General features: G+C 38.8%; 1 protein-coding gene across 1 annotated transcript in view; it reads left to right on the top strand.

Annotated features, from left to right (window-relative positions):
* The first annotated feature begins 9,797 nt into the window (after nt 1–9,797).
* Nucleotides 9,798–20,766, top strand: part of GABRA1 (gamma-aminobutyric acid type A receptor subunit alpha1) — a 55,617-nt gene continuing 44,648 nt past the window's right edge. Inside the window, exons 1-3 of the mRNA XM_056133080.1 lie at nt 9,798–9,933; nt 12,443–12,531; nt 15,785–15,897. Coding sequence (XP_055989055.1) covers nt 12,458–12,531; nt 15,785–15,897 — 187 coding nt within the window. The 5' untranslated portion in view covers nt 9,798–9,933; nt 12,443–12,457. The remainder of the gene's footprint in view (nt 9,934–12,442; nt 12,532–15,784; nt 15,898–20,766) is intronic.

Consider the following 20,766-nt stretch of genomic DNA (forward strand, 5'->3'; position numbering starts at 1 on the left):
TGCCCGCACACGTCAGAGCCTGGCAAGCTCCCCGTGATGTATTCGATATGCCAGACACAGTAACAACAAAGTCTCCAACGGAGACGTTACTGGGCCCGCTCGAGCAAATCGATGATCAACGGGAGGGCCTTTATTATTATATATTAAATATATAATTTATTATTACTATTATATTATTTATTATATAATATATTATATTGTTAATTATATTATATATTAATATATTAAGAATATATATTCTTAAATATATAAATATATAAAATTATCTATTTTATATCAAAATTAAGAGAACTGGACCAAAAAATCATTAATAGAGAAAAGCATATGACATCAAATTTCACTTTCATAAGCATATTATTCTGTTTCCCTTCACTGAATATTTTGTTTTTGTTTTGGTGCCACACCCTGCAATGCTCAAGAGTTACTTTTGGGTCTTCACTCAGGAATTACTCCTGGTGGTGTTCAGGGGACCATATGGGATGCTGGAGATCAAACCTGGTTGGCCTCATGCAAGACAAGCACCCAACTTACTGTACTATTGCTCTGGTTCCTCTGCTGATTATTTTAAACATTTAATAAAACATTTTGTATTTGGCGGTTTTGTTTTGTTTTGGGGCTACACCCAGCAATGCTCAGTGTTTACTCATGGTTCTGTGATCAGGGATCATTCCTGACAGGCTTGGAAGACCATAAGCGTACTGGGGATTAAACCTGTGTTGACCACGAATAAGTTCTACTGTCTGTACTATCACACCAGCTCCCAATTTTTGCAAGTATTTGTTATCAGAATAATTTTTATTAGTCACCTACGGTAGTTCTACTTCCAGATTATGTGAAATAAATTTACCTTAAATATCTTACAATCAAAAATTTATAAAAGCCAAAAAATATATGCCTGGGTTTAAAATATAAGACTTTTATACTTTGCATTGCTGGGAAAGTCCCTTATTGTTTTTGTGAATGTAGGTTCTCTGTTTGTTGATGTTGTTGTTGTTGTTGTTTGATTTTGATTTTTCTTTTTGGGTCACACCCAGCGATAAACAGGGGTTGCTCCTGGCTCATGCACTCAGGAATTACTCCTGGAGGTGCTCAGGGGACCACATGGGATGCCAGGGATCGAACCCAGGTAGGCCACATGCAAGGCAAACACCCTACCCGCTGTACTATTGCTCCAGCCCCGTAGGCTCTCTATTTGTAAACAGACAATTGCAAAGATCATGTAGGAGATTTTGAAAAAGAAACTCAAATACCTCAACATTCCAGTATCTAGCATATCCTAGCTATTGAATAGGACACTTCTCTTTTGTGGGGCGTTCTTATAGGTGTGGTGTTTTGGAGTTCATTCTCTCTGCTTGTGAAATGGAATTAAGAATGGTCTGCTTTGTGTAGGAATTCTAACACTGACTGCGAGTAGTGACAGGGAGCCCACTCAGTTGCTTTCAGAATCACACTTTACATCTTTCAAAGGCAATTATGTGCTGTCAATTTTATAAGCTGTTGAAGTGTAGGACAAGTAAATATATCTTCATTTGTCATCTTGATTCGTTATTTAAGTTGTTATTGAGCTTTATGGTTTCTGGTGTCCCCTCTTTTTCTTTAATAGGTACCACACCCAGCAATGCTGGGCAGGAAGAATTTCCAGCAGGGAGTGATACCAGGCTAGATCTGATGGTACCAGAGTTGGCAGCATCCAGCACTGAGGTCTAAACTCAGGGCCCTGCACGTGACAGGCATGTATGTACTTTACTGCTTGAGCTATGGCCCCAGTATTCATGTTCTATTTTTTCCCTTGTTGGGTTACATACAGTGATACTCAGGGGTTACTCTTGGCTCTGCACTCAGGAATTACTCCTGGTGGTGCTTGGGAGACCATATGGGATGCTGGGGATCAAACCCGGGTTGACATCTTGCAAACACCATCCCCACTGTATTATCACTCCAGCCCTTCAAGTTCTATCTCTTCTACTTACCCACAGCAATACTTTCTGGGTCAAATATTAAGTTCTTATTGGGGAGGAGAACTCTACATTTCTGAAATTTGCATAAACATATCATTGTTTCATATTTCTCAAAAATTACAATCACCCATCTTTAAAAACTAAAGTTTCTCCCTACTATAACCCATGTGTGTACATATATATGTATATATATGCACAAATGTTTATTTATATGCATATATCCAAATAAATTAAGAGGAGAATTGTGAGAAAAATTTTAAGAAAATCTTGGTGAATTTTATTATAAGTAACATTGGGAATAGTTAGGTTGAGATCATTTTGTATAATTTTTAAGTATTGCAAAAATGTCTAAAACTACATAATCTATCCTTTTGTTTACATTTAACACAAGGGCACTGGCTACATTTGGATATAAACACACAAAAAATACCACTGCATCCATATCCACAAAGTCATTTTTACTTCATCCCTCAGAACACAATTATTGTAAACATTAAGAATTGGAAGCTATTGAACAGATGGGCCATTAATGCCGTAATGCTTGATCTTTATTTGAGTAAATCCTTTCTGTTCCATATCTTTTTCACAAAACCTATGACCATTCAGGGTATGATGAATGATTTTTATATGCTGCTTTGATGTTTGTGTCACTTCTTGTGTTTTACAATTTCAAACAAATATGTAAGTGCAGCTGTCCGAGAGGATGATGACACTGTGTTAAATGCTCAATTATGCAAAACAAGGCATTGCTAATCATGTCAGAACATTCTTCAGGAACTAAATGCAGTTTTTTGGTACTAACATGCCTATTCTTTTAAAAAATATTTCTGGTAAGTAATCTTTCTAAATTATCCCCCAACTCAGATCTTTTTCTGTTCTCTTTCTGCATGCTAGATAATTCAAGTAAATGATCCTGACTGAATATCGAGATTATATTCACCATAACAATGATTAACAGAAGTAAATAAATAGGGTTTTTTTTTTACTTAAGGAGGTTATGATGCTGTGTACAGAGCCACAGCTCAGAGTCTTCTGAAGGAAAACACTATGAATTTCTTTAAATTTTTATAAAGCACTGTTACAATATTACAACCTATTTTTGGAACAGCATTTTAGTTAACTATTATTCTTTTTATCTCCCTCATGATTTGCATTTAAACTTTTATACTGTAATTGAATCTGGTCTAAAATAATGCTTTTAAATTTTTCTGATAATTTTATATATTTAAAAGTGATTATCTTTAAACTAGGTTACTATGATGTCTCTTACCTCTGAAAATCTAGCATCGACTTGCATGGATTTTTGACTTTGACATCTGTGAAAATTTTGAAAGAAAATAATGAATCTGGGTAAACAGGAGAGTTGCTAATAAACTAAGACTGCCATAGAAGGAAATTTGATTGTGTCCAAATTACATGCCAACTCCATCTGGCTCTCACACACATATTTTATTCCTGATTCTATTTTCTGGGTCCTGTTGAACATTGATGGGAAATTAATATTGTCAATGTACCTTTGGAACCGATACGGCTAACTGGAGTAGTTGTAGTTGGATTGAGTGCTGTGGTTGGCTCTACCTAGGAACAGCCTCTCCATAAAATACTCTTACTAGGACAGGTATAGTGAAAAGCATTCTTTGCCTCAGAACACCTTACAAATTAGGACACTGATCAGAATTATGATGGTACGGGAGCTGCTTGTTGCAGTATCTTGTCTTGATAACTGAGACGAGTATGTTTAAGTCTTATGCAAAGTGTGGGTAACATAACTGGCATTGTGAAATATACAAGTGTGCTGTAGAAAAGGTCTTAAAGTACTAGGAAAATAACCAGTGACTTGTCATAAAAGAGAAAAGAAAAGAAAAGCATTGGTTTTCACTGGCAATTGGGTATTTTGATACAAGAGAATTATGTAATTCACATTTGTTTCCCCATAAAATGCTAAAACTTCCTCAATTAGGTAACATGGTCTCACTTTAAACCTGTAGGAAATAAAGTTCAGAAAGGATCAATTACATACTTAGAGTCAATTCAAGACTCAGTGTCAGTCCCACATGGACCCATGCGTGAGCAAGCAGTCAATGCACCACGCTAGCCTCGTTCCATTTCAGCCAGGGTCTCAGGAAAAAACACATCGACATTGGGCTTTGTGATCTGTCAAGTAGTTGCATTAAGGAACTGAAAACTGAGCTAAGCAATCGCTCTATGGGCTGGAAGAGAGGTGGGTTTGATGTCAGGCATCAGATAAACTCCTTAGCAGCATATCTGGAGAAGTCACCACACGCCATCTGTTGTGGTCCTGCACTCCTGCACTTCAACATACCCAAGATTAAACTGTTCTGACCAAATTATGAGAAATTTTAGTCTTGTCTTCACTAGATCTGCCCATCACGCCAGCCATCCACGCTGGGAAAAATAACTTATCTGATAGTAGAGTGAGTAAAGCGCTTATCTTGCAGAGGTCTGGTCCAGGTCCGATTCCTGGTACCCTGTAGGGTGCCCCCAGCCTGCTTAGAGGGACCCCTAAGCGCAGAACCAAGAGTAAGCCCTGAGCACAGCTGAATATAGCCTCCAAACAAGACAAATGTCACTGTTACTGTAATTGTCTTCCTGTTGTTCATCGAGTTGCTCGAGCGGGCCCAGTAACGTCTCCATCGTGAGACTTGTTGTTACTGTGTTTGGCATATTGAATACGTCATGGGAGCTTGCCAGGCTTTGCCGTGTGGGCAAGATACTCTTGGTAGCTTGCCGGGCTCTCCGAGAGGGGCGAAGGAATCGAACCCGGCTCAGCCGGGCTGGCTGCACACAAGGCAAATGCCCTACCGGTGCCAAAAATTTTTATTTGAACAGTCCAGATGATAATCAGGTGCAGGTCAATGTATGGAGTTATTCTTATTATTCACATGATTTGTTCTATTATTCATGTGTTTGTTTTCTAACTGTGCTCAGGGCATATCCTGCTTTGGGTTTCTGAGCCAGGAGATGTTCCGAGGACCACAGGCAGTGTGGGAATCGAACCAGGGTCGACTGGATGCAAGACAAGTGCCTTAACTCCTGTACTGTGTTTTAAATAACAGTTCTTTTTCCCAAATGAGATACTTTTTTTTAAATTTTATTGATTCACCATGAGATATAATTACAAGCTTTCATGTTTGAGTTACAGTCATGAGATATTATTTTAGCACCAGTTATAAAAGAAAGGATGACCCCTTGAATGTGATATCATGTGTGTGTGTGTGTGTGTGTGTGTGTGTGTGTATTTCATTAACAAGGTAGTGCTACAGTCTACAGGGAAATTAGAAAGGACTACATTATTAGGATAATAGAATAAAAGGAAAAAATATTTCTTAAAAATACCCAAGTAAATATACCTAAATGCAGGTTAAATTATATTTGGCTGCAAACTATACATTTATTCTGGCAGTTACATAACAATGTTTCACAATCCTTTACATTATAATTGCTCACAGTGTGCACATATCAGAAAGGCAAATACATTTTAAAAGACCACTTTAGTCTAAATTTCATCTGAAGTTTATTTACTATATTATCATTTTTACTTGTCTGTTCTCCCTCACTCCAAATTATTCTGTCAATGTGAAAGAGTCACATTGAATTAATGTGAAAACTCTTACTTTTTTTTTTAACTCATTTGATTCACATTTAGCTGGAGTTAGTAAAAGCATTTCTGTGGAAAAGGATCAGTACCACTTCTTCAATTAGGTCAGGGCTTCCTGCCATTAAAAATTGACAGAAAAAGCAAAATGTACCAGGCTGCAACTCTGGAAATAGAGCTATTAGGGCCTCCCCAGGATCCCTGGTCCTAGGGTTGACCTCAAATCCCTTCTGTCTCGAGCCATAATGATTTGGAGGGCCTTTGTGACCAGACTCATTGACCGAAGATAGAAACTTCTGAAATATTAAACTAAGCCTGGCACTATGTTGCAGTTGGTCACACCAGATCATCACTGGATAAATATTTCAGAAAGACATTCAGAGACAGGCTTTAGGTGACTTACACAAATATGGTCAAATATAAATAAAGTTAATCAACATGAGCCTGAAACTGTGTAGTAGGGAAATAAAGTAACATTCAAGCTTTGAAGTCAGAATTTTGGGGTTTACATTCCAGCATGGATTGAATATAGTGACCTTCAGTAATGCTCATGATCTCTCTGATCCATATTTTATTAAATGGCTTGGAAAACAGAGATATCAATGTAAAACTAGAACTATAAAACCAGCTGTCACAAGCAAGTTTTGATAATTAAATGATGCATGCAAATTACTTACTTAGCACATTATTTGGCACCAAGGAAGCATTTTAAGAATATTAAACATCCTGGTTAGTATTCTAAGAACTTTCTTCAGTCAGACGTACACAAACTTTGAAGGGATTTACTCTTCTGATGAAAATTAAGCTAAGAACAAGAATGTCAAACCTACCTCAAAACTTCAATGTAAGGACACAATACAAAGTGAATTATTTCCAGGCTAGAGAGATAATAGAGTTGGGTGTTTTTGCCTTGCATGAGGATGACCAGGTTCAATCCTCAGCATCCCATATGGTTCTCCCAACGCTGCGAGGCGTAACTCCTGAGCATCATTGCTATGTTTGGTCCAAAAACAAACAAACAAAAGAATAAATAAAAAACACAGCGAATTATTTCTTTCATCATGTTCTTATGCCTTCTTCTCTGATGCTGCATGCATATATTAATGATAATTTAGATTAAAAATAATAAATCCACTAATAATTTAAATTATTACACTACCTTCTGAGTAGCCTGTTTCATATTTTAAACATTTACAAATCATAGTTGTAATTTATCAAATTTGTTAAACATATAGCTGTTTCAAAACAAATCGTGCACATCCTTTAGCAAAACCTACCATTTGAGTATTGTTAGTAATTAGAATAGAGAATTATATTATGGACTATTCTTTTTCCATATGCACACTATACCTTTAAGGTAAGACCCCTAATACTTTTTTGTATTTATTTTTGTTTCTGAGGCACTCCTGGCAATGCTCAGGACTTACTCCTGGCTCTGTGCTCGGTGGGCCATACAAGGTGCCAGGGATCAACCCTGGGTCATCCACTACCAGGCAAATGCCTTACCAGCTTACTATCATCTGCCCCCAAGCCCCCTCTTAATTTATAAAATAACTATTTGAGCATTTTTTGTGTCCTATTGGTTGGCCATCTTAATAATGCAACAGTTTGGAACAGGATGTTATTTTCATCACTCTTAGATATTAGTGTTGAAATGATGTTTTTGTGACTGCTTGAAAAGGCAATGAATATAATGATTCGGTTGTATGTTATTAGCTTCATAATGTAGAGTTATTCTCCATTTGTAGAGGAGGGTAAAAGGAGTCAGAAACATTGAACTGGTGGGGGGTAGGGCAAGGATGATGAGAGGGTCAGTATTTTTGTTGAAATGTAACTATGGAACTGTATTGTATTTGGGGCTCAGTTTTTTGTTGAAATATAACTATGGAACTGCATTGTATTTGGTCAGAGAAGAAAATGTTATTCACTGTTAAGCCAGGATTTCAAAACCTTGTCTAAAAACTTAGTATTTGTTCTCAAAACTGCATTTTCTTTTGCATTTGTTCTCAAAACAAATAAGCAGAATCACGGATAATCAAATGAGTAAATAATAATTGTGTAATATCACATAATAAAGCTAATGTTCCTTTAACAGATATCTTTAAAAACACAAGTGGCATCTGTTGTGTCTGAACCTGCCATGCAACTACTGCTCAGACAGATAGGATGATCTCTAAATCTCTCTTAAGAGATTTATTTCTAAAATCATTTCCCCATAACATCGCCTTTTCAGAACTAGGACAACCAAACCCAGCCCTGAATGTGGTGTTCAGGTTTGTATTTCTACCACCGCGCTCACCTGTTTTCAAGGTTTAATCAAGCAACCTGATGCCACTCTGGCACAAGGTCAAGGAACTAAAAACAAACAAATAACAACAACAACACCCCCCCCCCCCCCACACACACACATACACACACAGGGCTGGCCACTGAGGGTTTTTTTTATTAAGCCAAGTTGCACCCCATCTAAAAGGTCATGCTCTGCTGTATCTACTCTTGGGGAAACCATCTGCTCTTGGGGAAACCAGCATTAGTGACAGTGTTGGGGGGGCATCATTTTGGAGGTACCTCTTCTTTTCCTGCCCCTGTCCTACCTAGCCTTAGTTACCAGGGCTTGGGGGTCACTCCAGGAAGAATCCCCTGAAAGCCAGCACCCACCTTCTCTCTGCTACAAAGGCTCATTCACAAAAACCCACAACCCAGGCTGTCCAGTCCCTTGGAATTTTAGCTAGACAGAGGTTCAAGCACACCTTCCCCCTGCCCTGAGTGTCTCCTTATGCGTGGCTGGTGAGCCAAGAGGGAGGGTGATAGTAGAGGGCAGAGAAGAAGAGTCCAAGTGGGGTTTTGCCCCACTGGGACCCAGAGGACCGGAAACCTTTCTGGCCCCTCTCTCCCCCCACCCCAGCCCCCCACCTCCCGTTTTCCTGATCCAGAGGATGATGGAGTTGGAGGCAGGCAGGCAGGCAAGGGAACGATGATTCCGGAAATGGAGATATGACTCTCAAACCTAGAAATGATCGGAGCGATTTATTTAAAGTTAAATACTCCTCCTAGGAAGCCAGCACAACCCACATTTTAAAGGAGCCTGCCCAGCATCCATCATAACAAACAAACAAACAAGAAGAAAAACAACAACAACAACAACAACAACAACAACAGTTGCTTCCAAAGATTTTTTTTTTTTTTAGGAAGAAAGAAAAAAAAAACCAACAAAACAAAGACCTGTTCGGGTGCGCGTTCTGGCTGTCCTCTAAAGCTACAGACGACGAAGGTGGGGTGCAAGCGCTCACTACCTGTCAAAGTGGGAACCCAAGGGCGCTCAAGCCAGTGGCCGGCACCCTGCTGGCCAGCACTCAGCCCTGCCAGCCCTCGCCATGCGTGACTCTGCAGGACTCTGGGTCTCGGACATGTGTGTGGGAGTGTGTGTGTGTGCGGGAAGGAGCGAGGGAGGCAGGGGGGTGGGGGCGGCCCTGCACACGTGTAACCCTGCATCGCCCCGCGCCCAGCCTTGCGTTCATTCATCTGCGTGCAGTGGCTCGCGAGCCCGGGCAAGGTGGCCCCGCCAGGCAGACGAAGAAGGAGTTGCATGTCGAAGGGGCGCAGCCCTGGAACTAGAGGGATCCGAAATGCAAAGTGTGAGAAGCTCCTAACCCTTTCTACACCCACCCTCTATCTCTAAACCCGTCTCCATCCTCTCTAAAAAAAATTATAAATAAATAAATAAATAAATAAATAAGGGGGGGCGGCGCAGGGTGTGGAGAGATTGGGAGGGGGGGGGATGCTTGCAGCAGATTGTAGAAGGATTTTTTTTTTTGAGTCTGCAGCTAGAGAGAGAAGGAGATCAGGGCCAGAGCGGTGCAAGTTAAAAATCGTGCTGCATATCCAAAAAAGCAAGAAAGAAACAGAAAGAAACAGAAAGAAAGAAAGAGAGAAAGAAAAAAAAAATGGGCGGATTGGTCTCTAGATCCAGAGGCTGGTACCACCTTCCTTTCTAAAATAAAATCTCTCTGGCATGAAGTCACCGCCTATTTCACATCCGGTTTGCCCTGGGACGTATTACTACTGTCTCGGTACAGAGCACGAGCTTTTTGGCTTGTGCAGCTGCGGCGGGGCTTCTGGGGAGGCACCTTCGGGCGGGTGGACGCCCGAGCCCGGGAGCACGCAGAGTCCATGATGGCTCGGAGCGAGTGAGCGCGCGGCAGCGAGGACGCCCCTGCGCCCGCCCGCCCGCCGCCCGCCCGCCGCCCGCCGCCCGCCGCCCGCCCCGCGCACTCGCCGGCTCCGGGCTCGCCGCGGTCCTCCCGTGCACACTTTGCCCGGCTCCTGAGCATCCTGCGCCCGCCCGGAGGGGGCCCGCAGGTAAGAGCGGCTGCCGGCCGCAACGCCGAGGCGCGGACGCAGGCAGGCAGGCAGGCAGGCAGGCAGGCGGGCAGGCAGGCAGGGCAGGCTCGAGTGGGGGAAAGGGGACCGGGGGAGAGAGGACGGGGAGCCCGAGCAGGTAGCCGCGAGGATGTTTTCCCGGCCGGGCGAGAGCCGCAGCGACGGGCGGAGAGGAGCACTCTTTCCGCCCCCTCCTCGGCTCCCTCCTGGCCCCTCGCGCTTAGGTAGACTGGAATTTATTCCTCGGGTGGGTGGTGACATGTTGTTTTGGTCTTTTTTTTTTTTCTCTCTCCCTGCCCCGTCTTTTCCCCCCACCCCCCCCCACCCCCTTCCTCCTGCAAGAGAGACCTTGGATGAGGTGGGGAGGGGCGTCAGGGGGTAGGGTCTAAAGTTAAGACACTGGGACAAAAGGGGGAAAAAAAGCCAAAAAGCAAACAAACAGAAAAAGCCTGCCTCCGTGGTCCATCCTAGAAAGGCATGCATGCTCTCATTCTGGCTGCAAAAAGAAAAAATTTAAAAAAAAAAATTTTTTTTTCCCCTTTCCAGTGGGCGCTGCTGAAATGCCCTCTGGTGTAGGGGGTCTTTCCCAGAATGAACATGAAAAACTCACCTGACCGTTTGCTATGGGTAGAGCATGGGGTAATGGGTGTCTGGAGCGTGTGTGTTTGGGGGGAAGGCAGGAGGTAGGAAGGGGTGAAGAGGCAGCCCAGCGTTTCTTTTAAACTATTAATGTTTGTATTTGCAAGAAACTTTCTTACTCAACAACTCAAGTGCCAGGGTAGGTTTGTTTTTCTATTTTAAAATGTCAGAGGAAGACAACGAACTCTAATACTTAGTAGCTTTAAGCTTTGGCTGTATTTCATTCCTTGCCCCCCCCTTCCAGGATTTACCCCCTTTTAAAAAGACAAACAAATGTTAATGGGTAAGAGAAAGCCGTTTTCCTTAATAACGTGTTGAAGATTAACAAATATCGTGCAATTTAGTTGCACTATTTTAACAATATTTATCCAGTATTTATTCTCATATTCATCGCATGTCTGTCGAAACCAGTCCCCAAATTAAATAAAAACTAGGACAAGGTACATGGTTCTTAGCTCTAGATCTAAAAACCATTTCACTCTGAACACATTCATTATGTTTCACTGATCAAATGTCTCTTTGTAATGGTTTTTACTGATACAAATGATGCCTGAGAGTGTGAAAACATTTGTGTAGAGGTACTTAAAGGCATACAACGTTAGACTATAGAGCACTTGATGAAAGATGATCTTTAAAAGACATGCAGTCCATTAATCACTGACCCTACTATGGAGTTACAGATCCAGGGAACTGCTCACAAATGCCTTCAACCTTTCTTCTATCATGCCTGGGGTAGATCATTAATAATCACTTTATTAAAATAAAGTGCTACCATAACTGCTCTTTAACCAGGTAATGCACCTGATTTTTAAAAACTGACTCCACAAATGATTTTTTTAAAAAAAAAATCTTGAAGCCTCCTGTACTCCTCCATTACTCCAGCACCCCACTACCAAGTCTCAATTCCACAATCAGATGGTGATTGATTGCACTTTACCTAAGAGGGGGGAAGAGATTCTCTTATTCATGCAAAGCAAATCACTCCAGCTCCCATCTGTTTGAGATGAAACATTTCCTTGCAGCAACCTGGCAGAATTTGAGAGGGCTTAAAAGATATGTGTGGGCAGGTTTGTATGCATTTACATGAGTGTGGTGTGTGTGTGTGTGTGTGTGTGTGAGAGAGAGAGAGAGAGAGAGAGAGAGAGAGAGAGAGCACATGGTTAGACTATAAAGTGTGTCCTTTAGCCTCACAGAAGCATTAGTGAGCATATTTAACAAGGCAATCACTGACAGAGAAAATAAGCATGACTTCAGCATTCAACAGTGTGCCCCGATGGATTTAAAAAAAAAAAAAAAAAAAAAAACAGTAGCTACAAAATTCAAGGTACGTCCAGACTTCAAGGATGGGTTTAGTCACCAAGGCATGTTCATCTGTGCCATCCCACCCCACAAACATGCTCTTCCAGGCTAAGGACAACAACTCAAAAATTCCAATGTCTCGTTCAGTGGTGGAACTCAAATCAGAAAGGTCAAATTTTCAGGTGACAAAACAAAAACAAAAACAAGTAGATTGTCATTTAAACTATACTAGTAATATGAAACCTAGAAGGCAGGGGGTGTGGGGGGACTCACAGTTTTTATGTTGAGAAACATTGTCACCTGAACGCACTTAACGTGTATTCTCTTACAGGAGAAATTATAAGACACTGGGATATTTCTGAATGGAGAAATGGAAGGAAAGTGGAGAATGGATGGTCCAGGTTTCCATTGCCTCCAATGAGGTGTCATATCCCAGTGAGGTCATTTCCTGACTTCAAAGCATTCATCTAAACTGCCTCAGTCAGCCTTAGTGGTTATAACCTGATGTTTTCTGCAAGAGACATTGATCTCTACTTGTTCTACTTTCCAGCTGCACTAGTCCGCAATGAAGAGGCGGCCCCGACTCACTGACTCCCTTTGGGCCTGGACCCTCCTTTTCACCACATTGACTGGAAGAAGGTGGGGACGATTTCTTTTAAATCTGCATGAGAATTTCTGTACTTTTTCATTTATTCTACTATGGGGAAGAAATCAGTTTTGGTTGAGTTATGACTAAGGGAATTCCAAAAACTTAACTGCAAAATAATTCCAGCTCAGAATAAAGAGCAATATATTTTTTAAAAAATCCATCGCAGTTGCTTGTTAGATTGAATAAACTTAGTTTTAAAATGCCTTGTTTCACTATTTACATTTAAACCGAACTTCTTCTCACTGTTCAGCTGTAACTGAACAAAACATGCCGCTTCCAAATTCAGGGAAAAAGTTTCCCCAATTAATGTTCGTGAACTGTGCAAGTAATGCTCCAACAAGAAAATTTCTAGACAACTATATAAATAACAGTAACTTATGAAACTATATGAAAGTCAAAAGTTTAAAAATAATATCTGAAAATTTTAAATCTTACGTCTTTATAAATAACAGTACTGTGTTGAAACTATGTGGATGTCTAATAGAGGTGAAATAAACTAAATATTTAGGACATTAGAAAATATCGAACTTTTCCATTAAAGCGTATTTACTATAGAGAGAAGTTATGAGAAAAATTTAGTAAGTTTAAGTACTCAAAGTGCTTACTAGTGGTATAATTAAGCATAATAGATAGGATGCTCCTCATGATTATATAGTTAAGTGATTGAGACTTTTCTTTATCTGCTTTTTTATTTCTTGTGTAGTGTACTCCTGTGGCTGAAAAGCCTTCAGATGTATTATAAAAACCTAAGGCTCTTCAAATGTAATGGAAAGTGAACCCTTATGAAAAAGGGGGAACCATATAACAGACTATTTAGATGTGAATTTAGGAGAATTTCTTCCATTGAGAAGCTGCCTGTTGTTTTTGTTTACTACTGTGTGTGATAAATAATTACCTAGATGAATAGGAAAGGCATTACTGTCAAATCCTCTTAATCTGAGGGGTGAAATGTTTTCGCTGCTCTTGAGAAATTGCATGAAGTGTTACTATTGTAATGACCTGTAGATGGAGTTAGTGCACAGTTTTTTATTATATGCTGGTTCATATGGAATCAAAATCAGCTACTGTCACTGACATTTCTTTTCAAATTACATATTCACTTTCAGAAAAGCTGCATTGGTATAAGTGTTTAATACCAAAGAAGTAATCCTGATTTTTATCTAGAGTTCTTCTCTGACAACTGGCAGTAACAAATTATAAAAAAAAAAGATGGAGAATGACCATATTAGAAAATCACATAAAAGAGAGATTACCATTCTAGTTGGGATAGACAGCTGGCTTTCTAGGAGGGAGGGAAGAGAGGCTTTGGACCTTTGTAGAGCGATCATCAATTATCAGTGAAAGCTGTATCTGTAAGATAAAAACAGGGGGGAGGGGTGTACAACACTTCATGAATCTGAACATAAGCTATAAAAACAAAAGGAGCACAGGCAAAGATCACAGATAACTCCACAGTCTAGACATCCTACTAACTAGTGGTTCTCTGTATTGTCACCCCACTCAATCTCTCTTCTCCTTCTGTTGCTTTCTGCCTTAGTGCCCTGGAGCAGGCCCTCCTCACAGCTTAAGGTGTGCTAGCATTTCTTTACCACACTTTATTGGGATGACCTTCTAATATCCTTGAAAGATGCAAGCATGTCATTTGGTTTTTAAGAAAATGATTTTTTATAAATAACTGCATTCAGGAAAGCATTTTTTGCTCTCCTAGTGTCAGCTGCTACTGAGGCATCCTTGGAGACAGAAATCACTAAAAATTTTATTTTAAAAGCTATTAAAGATATTTAATTTTGCCAAGGAAGATGCCCTTAATTTGCATGGCATTAATGTTGAATGGAAGGGAATGAAACATTTTTCCTGGAGGTGTATTTCATGTGTTTAACATTGTGAATAGTTTCTAATTATAATAGCCTCATTAAATTAAAAATTTATCATAAAAGGACCGCAAGACTGTGCCCTATAAAATTAATAACCTACAATATTGTGTTTATTTCTGAAATCATATTTTGATTATAATTCCTATTCATGTCAAGTAAGTGGGTCCTGTTTCAGGTGTATTTTTTTTAGATTTCTGCAGTATAAACACAAATGAGTGGAGCCCAAGACACATTAACAGGGAAGTATGAGAGTGGTATTTTTGTGACAGTCTTAGTTTCCACCCTGTGTGTTGGTTTTTGTCTTTCTCATAGTCAGAACTTACTGAAATACATCAGTAAGTTTGAGCCATCCTCAGATGAAAAATCTTTTCTCAAGGGAGTTTGAAGGTGACATCCTGATCTTTACATAAAATAGCAGCTGTAGATCATTGATTCTAGTTTGATCGATGAAAGAGAAGCAGAACATTTGATCAGTGGTCACTGTGTGTTTGAAACTCAAAGACCAGTACTAGCAAAGCCTAAAACTATGCCTTTAAATACAAATGTTTAAATAAACATACTTATTCCATAAAAAGAACATAAAGTCTTTAGATTAAAAGTTGAAGAAAACTGAGCCTACTAAAAACCTTACTCACAAATATCTGTGTTTCCTTAAACAAAATACTAATGCTGTACTTTCGTTTAGTGAACCATCAATTAAGAATGTTGGACTTGGCCACAGATTTTTTTCAGAGTGTCTTGTAATTCAAAGACCCAAAACGACAAAAATTCAGTTAGTCAGAAGTTTGAGTTCATCACATTATAAAATTTAGTTCATAAACCTTATAGGAAATGGAAATTATACACTGATATAAAATATAGTCATTTAAGAAATTGTATCTCTATTTTTATCTAAATATTTTGAAAAACCTGAACACACAAATATTAAATGACTAAAGGAAGAGATGTCAATAGGTGAAATTTAGGCCTTTTCTATATTAATTTTAATGAAAAATACTTAGTGATACATTATTTAGTGATATTGGGGGGTGCTAGATTTTTTTCTAGGATACATTAACATCCTTTTTCACTCAGAGGAAAAAAGACGCATTATATCACTGTATCTATGCTGAGAATTACAGATATATGTAAAGAAAACATATCTCCTGTAATTTTTTCCATTTGTTAAAATATTAGAACAAAATGTTTGAGAAATATAAGACTAAGCATGAGAAAATGGTAAGAATTAAAATATGACATTTTTCATTTAATCAGAGGGATTTTCAAATTGTATCAATAGAAATGAAAATAAGAAAGTGAGGAAAGGATATTTGGAAACATGGACGTGTATCTATAATATAGGTATTGCCTCTCTTTATGCCACTTCCAGCTATGGACAAACTTCATTACAAGATGAACTCAAGGACAATACCACTGTCTTCACCAGAATTTTGGATCGACTTCTAGATGGTTATGATAATCGCCTGAGACCAGGGTTGGGAGGTAGGTTGCATTATTTTTGTGGGAAAAAAAATTAACTTTAACTGTCGACCTTTAGTAGTAAAGTGATAAGAATGGCAGCATGAAGTTTAAGCACTAATCATATTTTCAAGGAATTGTGCAATGTTATCTCAATCCACCATGGCAGTTTCATGAACACACCTATCCACATGTAGTGAAAGGGAGATATAAAATTCTCATAGCAGGGAATCAAGGAGGCAGTACAGTAGGTAAGACGCCTACCTTGCGTGCAGCTGACAGGGGTCCAATCCCCAGTATCCCATAGGGTCCCCTGAGCCCCCCAGGAGTGATTCCTGAGTGCAAAGCCAGGAGCAACCCCTGAGCACTGCCAGGTGTAGCCCCCAAACAAAAACCAAACAAACAAACAAAAGGAGGTTAGTATCATAACATTAAACATGTTACATTTTCTTAACAATTATGATTAGCTACGTGTAATGGTTTGATTAAACAGGGAGGAAATATTTCTTGAATTCAGTGACGATGTAGCAGTGTCCGTTGAAGAGCTGCATGCATGCAGTATTGGGCCTCACGAGGAGAATAGTATCCCTATTTTTCGTTGGTTTGTTTGTTTTTACATGTTGTCATTTTGCCTATTAACTTGTGTTAGATTGCCACCACATCTGGGATAAAAGTTGAATGAGACAGATGGTGATGATATTTTTTAACTCCACATTGGAAGAGAAACTTTAATTTTATGAAATATCATTATATTTCTCGTGATATATCAATCGTTGATTAAAGTAATGTACTTCTACTTAGAAAGGCAGTGGTTGGCACTATGTAATACAATATTATACACATACTTGTATGTTTCTTAAACAAGATAATCAACTTAGCTTATTGTTAAACACAGACTAATAAAACCAAAGTGAAACACTGCACTCAAGAGTAAAAGCAAGAAAATGATACAAAGGGAACCAAGGTCAGACAATGATTCCAACTCTAGCATGTAATGCTTCTTTTCTGAAGCATAAAGAAACAATTTAAAAGGCAATGTTTACATTACGTATACATAATAAAACTAAGAAAGTCTTCTCTTTATCTAGACAGAAATATTGTGTAAAGATTAAGAAGTATTCATTCTAATACATTCTACACAAATCCCTTTGGGTTTGAATATCGTATTCTACCTCGTTTTTCTTTACAAAGTTTTTAGAGAAGAAATCTCAAGAAGTAAGTCTATTGGTCCAAAAGAGGAGATGAATGTCTGTGAATTTCTAAACATATGGATTAGGTTTTGGGAATTGTCCTTGATTCATAAAACTGGAAACAAATTACAAAAATTGGAGGTAGGGAGAAATTCACAAGGAGAAAAAAAATGAGTATTGATGAAACTTTCAACAGCAAGATTTTCTAAAGTGCTAAAGGCCTTATACCTGAGTCCTTTCCTGCTCCACATCAGTCGTTAGAAAATCAGCACATTTTTATAACAAAATCTAAAAAAACCTTGTCTTCATTTTAGTTTAGGAAATTCCATCTAATTCTTGATCACATGAGTATTATCTGTAAGTGCCGGGCATAGTTAAGAGTTTGTTAATAAAAATCACATACAGACAATCCTTGAATGATCATCCATGTGGTTGTACATGATTTAGTAGTACAAGTGGCGCCTATGTTCAAGTGACAGCTATGTTAAAGGTGTTAGGAGTATAAGTGACCTGTTCCTGGCTGCTTACTTATCCTTAAGTGTATATGATAAATCTTTAAAAAACTGTTCATCAACTCTTCAGTCATATATAGCAGAGGCTGGAAGCCCTTGATTTGTCCTCTGATACACACCTAGGTCTTAGAAAAGCCAAGACCATGAAGATGTGCAGTCTAGACTAGGAATGGCTTGAAAACTTAATATTTAAGACTGGAATCCTGGTAGATATGTTAACAGAAGCAAATACATAGTTTTTTACTGCAAGTTGCTATTTTGACAAAATATACTTTGTGGTATCCATTTTATTCCCCCAAGTAAATCTGATGAAAAGAACAGAAATGTTAGCTGGTCAAGTAGAAAGGAGGCATATTATTTTCAGTGGAAATGGATATAATTTGCTATAGCATTAAAGAGATCAAGGCCTCAGAAAATTTAAAGCAATGAATAGGTATTGAAATTTGGTGAAGATGACTTTTCTGGTTCCTGGAAACAGCTTTTGAGAATATAGATTTTGGGGATATGATAAGTATAAAAAGGAGTTAAAAGGTAACAGTTTCCTCTATTTCATTTTCTATGTATTATCATGAAATGCCCTCCCGTTGATCGTCGATTTGCTCGAGCGGGCCCAGTAACGTCTCCATTGGAGACTTTGTTGTTACTGTGTCTGGCATATCGAATACTCTCAGTAGCTTGCCGGGCTCTCCGAGAGGGGCGGAGGAATCGAACTCGGGTCGGCCATGTTGGCCGCTTGTAAGGCGAACGCCCTACCCGCTGTGCTATCGCTCCAGCCCATGAAATGCATTCTAATGAAATCTGTTGGATTTAAGATATACCAAAAAAAAATCCTTTAATACCTTTAAAACTTAATTTTTGTCATTTTTAGCCTAAAAAGTTATAATGACAAGTCTTCTTTACATTTATCTCTAGATCATTTACACTTGGGGGGATAGGGAGAGTTTTAGGTCACATGGAGCTATGCTCAGGGTATCCTCCTGGCTTTGTGCTCAGGGACCACTTCTGGCAGTGCTCAGGGATAGTACCAGGGTCGGTGCACGCAAGACAAACATCTTAACCCCTGTACTATCTCTCTGGATCCATTTGCAAATGTGGAGACAGTCTTTAGGGAATCATATCTTAAAATATTAAAGTACAGTTTTTATAGCCATTTAAAAATATAATTAGTTATGAATTATAGAGAATGCATATACCATGCTTTTATGGTGCTCAAAATTTAAAATTTCTCACTTATATTATTCTGGAAATTTTTTAAATTCATTTTTCTCTTTCTTTTTGTGACACTGGGAATTGAATCCACAGCTTGACATATGCAAGATCTACCTACCACTGAGTCACATCCCTGGCCCTTAATTTAATTTCTTTATGATACATTTCTGGTCAGTTAAGCAGGATATGTATTCCAAAATATCTCCATTGCATAAGTAGAGAAAAAAACAACCATGATCCATTTGCTTTCAGATGAAAAGACTATGTAAAGGAAATACATGACAGATTATCATTAACTTATAAAAGGGTAAAAGTTTCTTCTTACTAGGTTTATCATCGCAGCCAAGGCAATCTCTGCTTGCAAGAGAAAATGGCCCACTCTCTTTTGCATATGACAAAAATGTGCTTCTATAAAAATAACAACATTGTACAGAAGGCAGGGATATTTTGTTCTGAATGTACTCAGAAAATATAGAAATGTGATAAACTAAGGCTTGAGACTAATGTAGGAAACTCTTTTTTGTGCAAATTCATTATGACCTGCATTTTGGAAATATGATCTTCACGAAGGAATAGAATTCTCTTTGGAGAAATTCACATTGTGACCAATAGTCAAGATTGAGAAAATATAACTTGGTTCATCTAGGTGATAAAAATCATTTTTCAGGTATTTTAACACTATTTAAAGGACTACTTTTTATTAACCAAGACCAATTTTGAGAAAGTGAAAATAAAAGAATAACATGGAGTGATATATGGAGAAGATTCCCCCAACCCCCAGGAGAGACAAAAATGGATCAGAATGTACAGAATTCTAATAATTGAACACGACTCTCTTCAGACACATAATGAGAAAAAAATCATACTTTAAAAAGCTAATGAAGAAATCATTAGATAGACTTGTATGGCAATAGTGAGCATTTGGAAAATAGAAATCAAAACTCTCAGTTTAATTACTGAATTTATCCTGGTTTAGAATCTCTTTCTTTGACGGCCGGGTGCAGAGCCGGCTTCTTCTTCCAACAGGGGCTGTGGATGTTTTTGACAGAAAGGCCCTTGCCGAAATCATAGCCAGTTCAGAGGAACCGAAGGACTGAAGGGCAAGTAGCAAGAGAAAGATTTTTAAAAATACTGTAGTAGAGAGAAGAGCAAATGAGAAAACTGAAATCAAGGAAGGAGACTAGAGAGGAATGAGAGCAAAGGAACTACCAGTGAACAGGAGGAAACCAGTGACCAGGTCTGGGTGTTACTTGATTATGCAAATGTCAGGGCTCTCTTAGATCAACACCAAATCACCAACATCCTGAGAAAATTCATTTTCCCATGCTTTTTTGACCCTCAGAGATTATGGTCATAATAAGCTCAAAAAGCCTACCTTTATACAACTTGCTACAAGATTAAATAATTCCCACCTCCTCTCTGAACTATACTCCTGTGGATAAGATTTCAGCCACACTCACAGTAGCTGCCCCTAAATTCTGGAAGCGGGTGGAGGGCCAAGATTGTTCAGACACAAAGACCTAAAACTTCATTCTGTAGTTTTCAGGTTTGGAAGGTTAAGTTATGACCTTCTGATGCCACTGTTCCTTCCTTCCACCCTCCCATAGTCAGGCTAACCCTTTTATTATATGACAAGCCCACAGGGTAAGGCTGTTGTTTATTGTCTGGACATGCATTCTGCGTGAAGGGTAAACCCTCCCCCTGCTTACATGTTCATTCTTATACAGATAGCTTACAAAGCACCATTTTATAAAATATTTCATTCCACTCCTTGGAAAATAAATTAGGGCAAACTCACTTTTAAATGGAACACAAACAGCATTGTACAAATGAATGAGATCTATGATGATCCACAGTAAAGAAACTATAGAATTTTGCACTCTGTGAATGATAGTTTCTGGAAATTGGTATAAATTCTGCCTTAAATTTAATTTAAATAAATAAACTATAGTATAGATGCCTGTCAAAGATTTTATCACCAA

The sequence above is a fragment of the Sorex fumeus genome, unplaced genomic scaffold, assembly GCF_029834395.1.
Source record: "Sorex fumeus unplaced genomic scaffold, SorFum_2.1 ptg000097l, whole genome shotgun sequence".
NCBI lineage: Eukaryota > Metazoa > Chordata > Mammalia > Eulipotyphla > Soricidae > Sorex > Sorex fumeus.